Raw genomic sequence first — 13,432 nt, 5'->3', positions numbered from 1 at the left:
AGAAGATGACTTCTGAAGATTAGCAATGAGCTTTCCCCAAGTTAAGAAGCTTTTTTCATAACAAAGAGCAAATTAACCAGCAAAATCCCTCTACTAAGAGATGATTCGTGTCCAGGAGTTTCTTAAGGCATCATCAAAAGCCATGGCTGACTCTGCCCACAAGCAGAAAGCTAAGACTGAGATGCTGAAGACTCATCTTCTGGCCATGTCCCCTGAAGGCGATGTTTTCAGATGGCTATTCCTTCTACCTTACCCCAAAACACAATTGTTATGTACTGTGGAAGCTTGGTCAAAAGACGATGCAAGAGATGGGTAAAGCTACCCACTTTCACAACAAAAACAGGACTGTCCTACCTGAAATGGTGGCAACCTCACAAGCAGTGCAAATTTTGGCTAAATAACTAAAATAATGAAAAAAATTGTAATAGGGTCCTAAGCCTGATAAGCATAGTTACACAGAGCCACAGATCTGTAACAGAAGACAACTAAATGCCCAGGTTCAGCAAGAGAATTACATTTTTTCACCACCATGAGGCACCCACTAGCAGAATACAGAATTCTGTGGAAATATTTTCTCTGTAATAAAAAGGTTTTTATCCATTTTTCTTAAGTCTGTCCTACACAACTGTATACACATGGCACTACTTTTCTGTGCACCAATCTATTTTTCCTTTTGTGTTTCCTACTTGGCACCCCCAAATACGAACACTATGTTCTGGTGTACATGCCATAGGGCAAAATGAACGGGGCTTTTGCCCAACCATGTTTAAATGTTTAATATCACTCAGTAACATATGATTTAAGAACATTCAAAATAGGGCAGAGTTTATGTAAATAGTTGTCACTTATAACAGTTGCCACAAAGCAGTAAACTTTTGGAGCCCCAGCAGCATGGACAGCTGGATGGTATTATTGGTAGAGCAGTTCCAGTGCTCTAGTCAGAAACAGATGGACTCTGTAAACAGCATGCACCGCTGAAAACGGGACCAAATTTTGCTGGATGCAACAGTTGTTACTGCTGAAAGCTGCTCCCAGGTCGTCTTCTCACTTCTCAAGGCCACCAGCAACAAACACGGGGCTCTGCAAGGGGGCCTCCTTCCTTCTGGCCTGCTGGTTAGGACCAGTAGGCAAATGAACCTCAAGTTCATTTGAGAACTGAGTTCATAGAGAACTGCCAGTCCTCTAAGTGAAGTCATTTCACCTGTTCCTGATGGTGCGTTAGCAGAGAACCAACAATGCTGTGGCAGAGCACCTTCAGAGAGCATCACTGAACTGTCCTGTGAGCAAAGAAAGCTGTGAAGAAGAATTAAGGACCACCCTCCCAGCTCTGCAAAGTACCTCCAACTAAACTCTCCTACGATCTGCCCCTTAACATAGTTTATTCCTTCGCAGCAATCTTTTATATTTGGTGACAACTTCACTAGGATCAACTCTGCCCACAAGCAACTTCAGAAATTAGAAAAACAAAATGTTTGCTGTGGCTCTAAATATTTGAATTCTACTAGGAAAATGTTTATAAAGCATGCAAATATATGATTAGCTGACCAGATAAACCAAAATGTCTAAGGAATCATTCATTAGCTGTCACTGAATTATGAAACATATTTTTTAAAAAAGTGTTCAATTCTGCATGATTTCATGAGTCAATGGTGACAAGTAAGGGGTACTAAAGAAACAGAACTGAATAACAGTACCTAGTTTTCTGGAGATCTTATCCAAACTTAGCATAACTTCTGCTTAATAATAACTACTGCTTAATAGTATTTCATTTTACTTCAGAAAACACAGATCCTTAGATCTCAATACCCTTACCAGTCTGATCATTAGAAAGTAAGTCTACTTACAGTCCCAACAATAAATGCCCTATTATCAAAGTACCCCTACCCTCACAAGCACTTTAAGCTACTGCTTCAAAAGAAACCAGTGCTTAAAAGAGGAGAGATTTATTTGCCTCATCTCCAAGTTTTGATGTACAAGGATAATCTAAAATAAAAATCAAAGGGAAATTACATCAATTTTAAATGAGAAAAAACAATGAGTTCCCAAATCCAAAAGCTATATAGGATAAGTGTATAAAGTATAGTATATGAAGTATATGTGAGAGCATATAAGTATATGTGATAGAAGGCACCACCGATCCAAACCTGTGCTCTTCTCTTGCCACCTTGAATCCTAACTCAAAACTTCTGTACCGCTTTCCTGAGGTGATGGCACTCTGGACTCGGGTGCTTTGCTCTAGTTCCAGGTACATATTTGTGTCCACTGCTGCTTGTGTTTTCACACGACCAGCCTGCACTGTGGTCGCACAGCTTCCATGTGTACAGCCCTCCCACGGTTCTCTGTTTATTTTCTGGGTCTTCTGCAAGGTCCGCTGTCCTCACTGGCGAAGCTGGATTGTGTTTATTGTACCACACTTGGTATTTAACACCTCATTTTCCCAGCAGGCTAAGCCAGGCTGCTGGCACAGCTCTCTGTAGCATCGCGTTGCTGGCTAACCCTTGCTCTACCAAGCTGAGAGCGTGTTCCCCAAGTTACAAACACCTACTTCCAGTGGCTCTCTGGAAAATATTTTCAAGCCCTTCAATTCCGGCTGCTACAGCAGGAGTATTCATGACTGTGCCATCAGGAGACAACTCACCGGGGCAGCCCCAAAATCAGGCTGGTGTATGACAACCATCCCAAACACCTCGAAAGCCAAAGGCACCAGGAAGAGGTGTGGCAAGACACACAGCTCATCCAGGCTGATCACCAGACCCACTGGCTTCCAGTGCTCTTTCCTTCCACCCGTGGAGAGAGGAAGAGGAGGGTCCTGAGCAGCATTTTCACAGAGGTACAACCTGACGGGCTGCTTGCAATATCTGCTTCAAATCTTGAAGAAATTTGGTATAGAAAAGGATAATTTTCCTAGAAGACGGTAAGTAAATAGACAGGTTCTCTTGTTCTTTTCAGGTTTCCTTTGCTCCCTAACTGGCTGCTAGTCAAGAACACAACATTGCCACAGCGTTTTCTTATCAATGTTACCTGTGCTTACTTAGTCGTATACCCATACAGCCAAATTATTTTTAAGCCCCCTAATGCATTTTCAACTTCCATGAATTACAGTGTAAGAATATTGAAAAAATGAAATTGTGACTTCATCTTTAAAATACATACTTCCTTCATTGGACAACATTCAAACACCACATGCATGTTTCTATCCTTTAAAATATGTTTCCATGGAAGTCTTCTCACAGGAGATTAATGGTTGTGTTTTGAACAGAGGCTCTACTGGATATTCAGTGCCAGTGGTGATAAATCAATGACCTTCTCCATCGCACGGTGTGTGTTTCTAAGATTTGTCCTCTTTCCTGTGATAGCTCATAAACAATGTCAAAGGAGGAGAGATGCTCTGTGGCTCGTGCTAAAGTCGGAGTTCTTCCATCTCTTACTCTACTGTAGGGAAATTTCTTTCATACAGAGAATTAGGAAAACTTTCCATTGGCTTTGAAGGCCACCGCATTTTCATTCAGGTCCTTGCTGGGCAGATCGTGTCCAAAAAGAAGTCAGGAAACCAGGATAGTAGGATGTTCCAGCTCAAGCCTACCGCTATTCTGGGTGGTCTTCTTCCTTCTTGTGTGGGATGAGTTCATTTCGGAGGCTAAATCAGACCCTCTAACCCCACAAACCCCTGCCCCACCACCTTCTCCAGCTGCTACCAAAACCGGCTCTGTGCACAGAAGGGGCAATTTGCAGCAGTTATGTGGGACTTCAACACCTCTAGTAACTGCAGATAACATCCCCTCTCTTGAACCCTATATAGTTTCTCATCATATATGGGAAGGAAAAGGACAAAAAAAGCACCACCGACAGCTGTTATGACTGCTACAGGCTGCCTTCAGCTTTCCTTGTCTGATAGTTAAAAGACACAGACATTTACCTCCATTAAGCTGCCTGCAGATCTAACTGTGGTATTCTTGATACAAAGATCACAAGTGCATAAAAGCAAGAACATTCTTAAATCCCTTCAGTACTCCTTATCATCCACCCATTTTTAAGATAATGGCAAACTGTGGTTAAATCTAAAAGCTTTTCCTGAAGTTAAAGAAGCTGCAAGCGATCAACGTAAGTCAATAAAATCGGGTCAGCAAGCACGGTGAGCTACTTGGAAAACCAATCAGCCCCTACTACATGCAAGACACAAAATACCTCATTCTCATTTCTACCACCTCAGAAATTAAAAAAAAAAAAAAAAGATAAAAACTAGGACTGCAGGCACTTCAGAGCCCCGTTAACTATCAGTTAGAACGTGTTCCAAGGTATTCCACTACCACAAGCCAGCACGTGCATTACTGGTCCATTACTCACTGAAATCACTGTGTGTGGTATGGGTGTCAGGACACAGCATATTAATAATTTCCTCCGTCTTTCTGGACCAGATTGCTGATGCAGGCGCTTTTCAGTTCTGAAAAATAGCCGTGGAGTTCCTCAGAGCCCCACACTGGAAAATATCTGTCCCTAGCTATGCAGGTGTTGTGTGGAGGCAGCCAGCCACAATCAGGAGGACATTTAGCACGTGAGCAAGAAGCACCATCTTGCCTTTGTCCTTACAAAGGAGCACTCTACCTAATCCTGTTCCTCCAGATGAAATGGATTTTCTATGGCTCCTTGTGGCACAAGCAGGTCTTCGTTAGGCTCAGGAGAACAGCATGGGTACAACTCCCCTAAAACCATGGCTGCCAACCACGAATCACTGATAGAGTTAAGCCATTGAGAGGGAACAACATTTCAGGTGCTCCGCATTTGTAAATTCCTCGTCTGTTCCCCAGTCCTGATGGCAGGCACTACTTGCAGAAGAGTGCATGAATCTACCCAGGACGGCACCGAGTCCTGGAGAGCAGCAGAGCAGCACTCCCTTGTTAACACATTCAGTAGCTCCTTCTAACGGGCTAACTTTGGCCATTTGTGCTGTCAGTAGCATGAGAAGAACTTGGGAAAACCGTTATCTAAAAGCCAGTTAGTAATTCAGATGTATTCTGAGACAGACTACCCAAATGCAAAGACCTTCCATAACAGCACTGCAAGCCACCACAGTATAAAACTAATTGCTGACTCAGCAACATCAAACACTCCCTTACCAAACTAAGGTAACAAGTGTCCAGACAATAAGAGCAACCCAAGTCTGCAGTGGGTTCAGAACCAGAAGTTGTGTACCTAATTATTCTGGCTGCTGCTGCAAGTGCCCATACCCAAGTTGTGTCCTGAGTTAATAAAATCAAACATGGCAGGGGAATAAACTTACATCTCAAAACAGCAAAGGGAAGACCCAAACCATGTTCCAGAGCAGTTCCTAGAAGGGAGGTGAATGACATGAGGTGGTCAGCCAGCTACTGCCACAAACCCTGCAATATGCATGAGTTCCCATATGCAGCGTGGCTGAAGATGCTACGGAATATGTAAGGGCAGCCACATTCTGGCAGCAGTCAAAGAAGTGCTGTGGTGAGGGAAGAACAGCTTTCCTGTTTGAGCGTGGAGGGCAGAAACACGCACGTATGATGAGTATGCACACCAAAACACACAGCTTATCAGAAAAAGCAAAGAGCAATATTCTAAGTCTGCATTACATTTTGTTGTGAGGTATAAATATCATATTAGGACTTCTACACAATGGACTCGATTATCTAAAGGGCTTAGAGTACATGTGCTACAGGTATAATTTAATTCTTTACTAACGAAATAAGGAACACTCAGAGATCTCTTATTTTTAACTCATTCATCTAAATCACAGATAGACTTCCTGGTAACACCGTGGTAGAACTAATAACTACTAAATCACCGAATCACAGACTAATTGAGGTAAGAAGGGACCTCTGGAGGTCATCAGGTTCAACCCCTGCTCGGAGCGGAAGCTGGCAATCATTTCAATCATTTCAGAAGCTTGCCATATAAAAATTAAGAGCGATGTTGTAGAACAGTGCACCCATAGTATGGTTTACTCTGCATAGTTTCCAGTGGTCAGACGGCAAGCCTTAGCAGTGGGAATTCTTACTTTATGACAGCATCAATCTCCATGTTACAGTTTTCTTCAGTTGCCAGTTGGACAACAGACCTTTTCATTATCTTGTTCTTTAGGGGCAGGCTTATTTGCACTTTCTGGTTCTGAATTGGATCTAGACATCAGAGTTTCCACTAAGTTCGTGGAAGAGTAGCATGGCAAAGCTGAGAAATTTCACTTTTACAACTCAGAGTAGGAAATTATATGAAAGCATATATTATATGACATATAATACGTATGCGGGCTGCTTAGTTTTGTCTCCGAGAAGTACAGTCACAAACCATAACGGACTGCTCCTAATTGCAAACAGAAAGTTTTTCTTTACAAAAAAGATCCAGTAGCTCTAAAACATATTCGCAAACCCACATTGACCCCAGTACCAGCACCAACACAAAACAATAATTTGGGGTTATAAAACACTCCATTCCCAAAACCCCTTACTCATAAAGAAAGCACCACCTCACAATGAGTACACTATATTAAAGGAGCTTGTTAATGATGTGCAGATCATAATTAAATAGCAGTGGTTAGTGCTTTACCTTCCCATGGAGATAGTTTATAAGTCATGGGAGAGCATTTACATCTGATTAGCCTTTCCCTAGTTTGCACGGACTGACTGAAGCATCTTTACAATTACAGCTGGGTCCCAGCTCATAACCACTAGTGTGTGTTTGTGCAGGGTTTGTTTGTGAGAAATCCCAATGAAGTCAATGGAAAGACTCACGTAAACTATGTGAATATCGCCCGCAGGATTTAAGATCTTAGCCATAAGTAATTAAGTGCTGCATTTTCTAAAGATGTAAAATATATTTAATTTGATGGATATGCCTATAATGATATTGGTATATAGTACATGAGAAAAAGCTAAAAAAGCTGGTGCTTAAAGCTGATATATGTATAAGAATAGTGTATCATTCAAAAATTATTTTGGATCAGAAGATTCAGGTTTTTGTGAAAAAGACAAATATGTATTTCATTAAGCTCTTGATGGGACTCAGTATGTTAATTTCTTCTCAAGTCCTCAGCTTCCTGACAGCAGCACAGCTATAGCACATAAAGCAGCATGCCCCCTTTTCAGATTGCAGTCAGGATCACTGAGTGATGACCCAGAAAGAAAGTCCAGGCATTTAGGAAGCATTAAATTAACCAGGGGGTAGCAATCTTGCTTCTGAGCCAACTCCACCCCACTGTCGAGCGTAATGGCACGGGTCGGTCTAACCCTGCAAGTGCTGCGTTCAGAAGCAGGACTAGGTGGTCATTAAGGGTGCCACAGCGACTTTTATAGGATTAAGAGCACCACCTAGGCCGGGTTCCCACATAACTCTCAGCACACTGCCCCTCGCCCCTTCCCCACAGCAGAGACCGAGCCCTGCTGCACCCCGTCCTGCGAGAAGCCGGAGAGGACACCTGCGAGATATCTCCTTAATAAATCCTTCCAGGTAAAGTGCCTCCAATTCCTCACCGAGCTTAAAACCCGGGTTTTGCTTCTCCTCCCAGCACACGGACAATGCATGAGTTAGTGAAACACGGACGAGGAAGCGGGCGTGAGGGGAAATTTCCCAACCCCGCGCACCTCCGAGGGCCACGGAGGCGTTTGGGGAAGGGGAGCAGCGAAGCCCCTCGGCAGGACCCCGCTGCCCGCACCCTCCCCAGCCGGGACCCCTCTCCTCGCCCTCCCGCTGCCCACCCCGGGGGTACCGGCCCGGCCGCCCCCCACCCGCCGCCCTTACCTGAGGGGCTGCCGGGGCCGCTCCGCGGGGCGGCTGCGAGCAGGGCAGCGCCTCCTCCTCCTCGGCACGGCCCCGGGCAGCCCCGAGCGGTGTCCGGCGGAGGGGTGGCCCCTCGGGAGGAACCAGGCTCGCTGCCCGACCCGCCCCGGCTGCCTCTTCGCCGGGAGGCAGCCGCGGGGGGCCGGGGCGCCGCTCTCCTCAGCGTGCACCCGAAGGGACGCGGTCCTCACAGGGACGCGGCCGTCCGCACGCCGCCCCCCCGGCAGGGACGAAGCGGGGTGGGCAGCCCCTCACGGGACGCGGGTCGTCGGCTCCGCTCCTTCCCGTCCCTCCTCTGACGGCCCCAAGCCTTCCCTCACGGAGCCGGGACCCGGGACCAGCCGCCCGTCCCCTCACGGAGCCGGGACCCGCTCCCCGCCGCCTGCCCCCTCACGGACAGGGGCTGCCGGCCCCTCTCCCTCCCTCCATCCCTCCCCACCGGTTGAGGTCTCAGCCCCGAGCCCCCCTGCACCTCGGCCCCGTCCCCGCCCCCCGCCGTCCTCCCCTGTCAGACCTGTCCCTGCCCCGTCCCGAGGGCTCTCCCCGCAGCAGGGAGACGCGAGGCCGCCGGCAGAGGAGAGCCGGGGCCGTGCTCCTTTCCAGGGACGCCTACCGAGGGAAAAGCTGGGGAATGGAAATCCCATTCCCCGCACGGAGGGCCTCCAGGGCCAAGGCAAACAGTCCCTGGTGAATCATGCGGTGTCTCCGCCGCGGCGGCTGCATCTGCAGCGAGCTGGTGGGAGCCCCGTCAGGGGAAATGCCGCGGGAGGTGGTGGGGTAAGGGGGTCGGGCACAGGGAACGGGCACTGCTTAGCTGTCCCTGCAGCTGCACGGTCAGGAGTCCAGGTGGAAAAAGCAAAGCATGCGATTTGCATCAACACAGTTTTATTACGCATGAAGAACAAAAAATACAACTTAGTTCCAAAGCAATGGTTATTTCTTTTTTTTTTTTTTTTTTCAGGCAAACAAACAAGCCAAACCAGCAAAAGCAAGCACAACAAAGATGAACCGGGTTCGTCACTTCCAACAAGAAGCTCTGAAATCTCTAAGCCCTGCAAATTCACGTTACAAGAATGCACGCTGCATGGGGTGCCAGCCAGGTCAAAGAGGGACGGGTTGTACCTCCCAGTGCTGCTCGGGAGGTGAACAGGTTTTGGAAATCAGCTGAGCTGATTTTGGTGAATTTGGCAAGGCACAATAATTGTGTACGAAATCTAATCCCCAGAAAGAGAGGTGTAAATGACAAGTATATCTCAAACTGAGAGGGACCAGATTCACCCCATCTTTCCTGCCGAGTACTGTCTCCTGAATCTCTCCTGTAGCTAGAAGAAAGGAAAAAGTAAAAATAAAAAGACAGCTAAACTAACAGTCCTGTGGATAGACATTACAACAAACTCAGCGAAGCCAGGTGCAGAACAGTTTGCATGTTCTGTTTCATCCTTTGTAATGCAGTGTATGAAGAGGCCCCAGCCACAGTGCCAATTAATGCTCTGTAGGCTCAAAATACACAATCTGTATCCCAAAGATTTTATTGTGCTGTGGCTTGATTTACCAGGTTGCTAGAGAAAGACACGAAGCAGGAGAGCAAAAGTCGTGATGAGAAGATGACATGAGCATGCAGAGGCTCAGCTTGGCAGCTTCAGCTCCAATTTACACAGAAGAAATCCCAGCACTAGCTATTCGCAGACGCTGTGCAGCCGGCTGCTCTTGGCAGATTGAACACAAGGTATCACAGCTGGAGAAGATGGGCAGGGGTATGAAGGCAGTGAGTCAGCATGCTAAGGCATCAATTTGTTTTGTAAGAGAGAGTTTAGAAGACAGGGAGACCTTTGCTGGACAAGCAGCTTGATGAATGAGCCGGGCACGGAGCATGGCCTCTCTTGGGACTGTGCAGGTCACACCTTCCACCACGTGTGTAGTCAGGATCACGGCGTACACCAAGGACTTCTGCATCTCTCTGTCCAAGCTCCTCAAACAGCTCTTGTGCTTCATGTCTCTCTGTTTCAAGGGCTGACACTGCAACACCCCACTCCCAGAATCAGAGACTTTTTGCAACCTTTATTTTTCCCTCTGCCATGAGCAAGAATGTCTCTGTGGTCCCTGCTCCATATAAAAAGGCATTTTATTCTCTCATTTTATTTTCATTTGACTTTATTGATCAACTATTTCATTTATTTAATAAGGTATCCAAAGTTCTCTGTATTTCCATGTTGCAGATTCTCACTGTCTCTTCACTACTTGTCTTTCCTTGAGCTACTGCCCTCCACTCCCACTGTGTTACTTCTCTTTTTGTGAGAGACATTGCTCAGTCTGTCAACATTTGGAAGGATAGGCAGAGCAAAGCTGGGAGATATTACGTTAAAAAACCTGGAAAAAAGCTCCTATTAAGTTATGCTTTGATCTGCAGCAATTATTAAGCTGCTTGAAGATTGCCAACAAGATATCAGAGGCTTTCTATGTCTCCTCTTCCCTTTCCTGGCTTCTCTCAGTATCTGTTAGGATAGTTCTCAGTCTGGAAGAAACTCCCAGTGATGTAGTCTACTTTCTAGTTATCACATGCCATGACATAATGTAAATCATTCCAGAAAGTAAGTTCCATCTTAAAAGCAGATGAATAGGGAATTATTAAAAACAGTAGGGAACTAGTTTTGTGCCGGCTGTTAGAGGACTCTTCCAGACCTTCCTCTTTCTGATAGTTGGACACTTCCTATGGATGTCTAGCCTAAAAGTATTCATGACCATTTAATACTTATTTTCCAGTACCAATGTTGTCTTTTAGCCTGAATAGCTCTTTTTTCTTCTCCAAGGCTTTCCTAGCTGGCTTATGTAGTGACAGCAATCATTTTCTCTCTCAGCCTTTCTTCTTGTTTCACAAGCAAGATTTCACTGTGCATGTGCTGAGCTGGTTCCTGTGAACGTGTGTGACAGAACTGAACATGATACGCCACATGAGCTCTCACCAGAACATTTCTATTTACTGGAAATACTTTGCCTGATGTGGTCTAGGATTTCATTATCATTTTAATTGGCTGCATTGCCACTGCTGGCAGATGGTCATCCTTGTATCCTTAATATATGCAGCTGCACCTGTTTTCCGATGGATGAATTCTAGCTAATATATGATCTTTCATTTTATACTATGGCATTTCATCTCTCTATTAGTTCTTTCTTTCTTAAGATCATTCAGTCCTTTCCAAATGAGATCCTCCTTTTCCATTCCATTTGCAATGTCTATTGACTCTCGTATGTTTTATTAGAAAACTTCCACTTTTGACTGCCAATTTCATGAGTGAAAAAGTTGAATGTTAACAAAATTTTTAAACTGATCTTTTAGAAATCACTAATAACTTTTCTTTATCTTCCCCCTCTGAACACTCCTGCATCCCATTTTCATATTGTCATTAGCTAGGTCCATACTTAGCTCACAGTCCTTCTCCTAGTTCCTATTTAAACCAGTAATTTCCCCTGTGGGAATGTTTTTCTGAACTGCAGACAGATTAGGTCTACTGGTTTTCCTTTGCCTAAAAAAAAAAAAAAAAAAAAGTTAGATGAGCACAGCCTAATGTTGAGAAACCAGTCTTGCATTTATCACTTGCCCATGTTTTGCAACATCTTTAATTAATCATTGCTTATTTATTTATTTATTTTGTCCTCTAAAATCTTTAGTACTACTTGGGTCAGAAAAAAAGCCAAGACTGCATTTGTATAAATTAAGTGCCTCCTAGGTAAGGATTGCTTTTCATTGGGCACCATTCCTGACTCTTTAGAATTGTTAAGAAAATTTGGTATGAAAACTGTAGTGTTATTTGGGTGGAAATGGTCTGCTCCCCTTGCTGTGAGTCTGTTTTAAAGTTCATGTCTCCCTTGCTTGTAGTTGCTGCCATTCTTGCTTGTTATCCTGCCATTGTCTGTGCTGACTATAATAAAATATTTATAAACAGCAAAATTTTTAGCAAGGCAGGGTTCTCAAAGAACTAGATAATGGTTTTGTTACTTTCTATCACAGACAAGAAAATATTTAGACCTTGGTAAAAAAGGTTGAAATAAATACATTAAAATGGTTGTCAGTGCAATAAAAAGTCTATGGCTTTTGTCCGTGGAGGAATTCAGTGGTTTATTTATTGACACGCAAGGTCCAAAATGCTCATAAGTGAGGTAATAAAGCTGTTGTGCTATTGAGTGTCCGTATTAATCTGTAGTGAAATCAAAGCAGATTTTTCAAGTCACTTCAAAAGTTTATTCCTCACAGTCCTATGATTGGAAATGTTGTATATGTACAAGTAGCTAACAGGGTTTATAAGCCATGCTGCACTGCAATTAATCAAGCACAGTTCACAATGCATATGCAAACTGAAGTCCATCAATCGAAGCACCAGGCTTAATTATATAATTAGAAGAGATGCTCTTTCCTGGGACCAGTGCTCACTGAAATTAAGCCGTCTGCACTGATTCCTGAAATGCTGGCTCTGATGGTAATTAGCATCTTAAAAAACATGCAACATAAGTTCCTGTTAGTTACAGTGGGATTTTCAAATTTCTACAACAGCTCAAAAGTAAAACTATATTCATCTTTTCCCTTCTCTACTACTTTTCCTAAATAAAGACAAGGCAGGGTTGTTTTTTTTTTGTTTGTTTGTTTTTTGGCTTACATGGCTGTTGAGATTATAACTTCTGTCATGTAGAGCAGGTATGTTAGCCAGTAGTTGTCAAAATAGAAGACAAGGATGTAGGGTTCAAGGCTATATTTAATCTGTTATCTTGAAGATGTAGTTAAATAACATGCTAAATCTCATCATTCCACCCAAAAACAAAAATTGTTTTGCTATTTTTGCTATGGTGTGTACTTAACTTCTTTTCTTTGCTGTTTTGAGCATCTGTTCCACAGGTAGCTTTCTCCTTGATGCTTGTGTGATTCTTATTTGTACGTTATATAGCTTCTAAAAAGAAAGGATGAAAGATATTTTTTGAAAATCCATACTGTTTCTTTGCATGGATCCTTTCCATTCATCTGACACTTCCCATCATTCCAGGAATGTGCTGCTGGTTGACAACAAATTCAGTACAGATTCAAACACAGATGTATTGACAAAGAATTTATTTCATGCTTTTGGCCAAAAAGACTCATCTGAGGGTTAGCAATGGGTCAGTGATGCATGGTTCTGTTCTGTCAACTTCATTTTATATATATACAAAACCGGGGAGAGTGACATGGGTCGCATGGATCAAAGGGTTTGAAGGAGTATTAATTTGTAGAGAGCATGCATTTACTTTTCTTCCACACTTCTGTGTTGATTTTGCTGTGTTTTAGGTCCAGATGTTTGAGGATTAGGACTTTGTCTGGCTCTGTACGTAGTTCTAAGAATCACTTAATATTCTTAAGTCATCTGAAAAAGGCAAGTAACACACTGGCCAGATATTATACAGCCTCACTTCGGTCTTTCTTCTTTCTTATCTCTCCCCACCATAGCAGTCTGAAGTTTCCATATTTCTAGTTGCCATGGATAGGCAACTAAAGTCTGCTGCAGTGGCTCAGAGAACTGGGCAAAAGGCAAAAGTTTTGTTTCTTGAAGCTCGGATATTGTAGTCACCAAAGTTTTTCCTACTGAAATTCTCCTGGAAAATCCGTTTGTTT

The 13,432-nt window shown here is 44.0% G+C and overlaps 1 protein-coding gene across 6 annotated transcripts in view; it reads right to left on the bottom strand.

Annotated features, from left to right (window-relative positions):
- MATN2 (matrilin 2) overlaps positions 1-8,445 on the bottom strand; it is a 69,448-nt gene extending 61,003 nt beyond the window's left edge. For 3 of the 6 annotated variants that reach the window (XM_050709017.1, XM_035546348.2, XM_035546349.2), the window contains exon 1: positions 8,315-8,418. Coding sequence is in view for 1 of the 6 variants with exons in the window: in XM_035546346.2 (XP_035402239.1) it covers positions 8,315-8,444 (130 nt within the window). In the remaining 5 variants the exon portion in view is untranslated. Of the gene's footprint in view, positions 1-7,761; positions 7,833-8,314 lie in introns of those variants that run through there. The other 3 variants (XM_035546346.2, XM_035546347.2, XM_050709016.1) reach the window with 3 other exon arrangements.
- Positions 8,446-13,432: the final 4,987 nt, after the last annotated feature.

The sequence above is a fragment of the Cygnus atratus genome, chromosome 2 (assembly GCF_013377495.2).
Source record: "Cygnus atratus isolate AKBS03 ecotype Queensland, Australia chromosome 2, CAtr_DNAZoo_HiC_assembly, whole genome shotgun sequence".
NCBI classification, from domain to species: Eukaryota; Metazoa; Chordata; class Aves; order Anseriformes; family Anatidae; genus Cygnus; species Cygnus atratus.
This window is presented reverse-complemented; position numbering and strand designations above follow the sequence as displayed.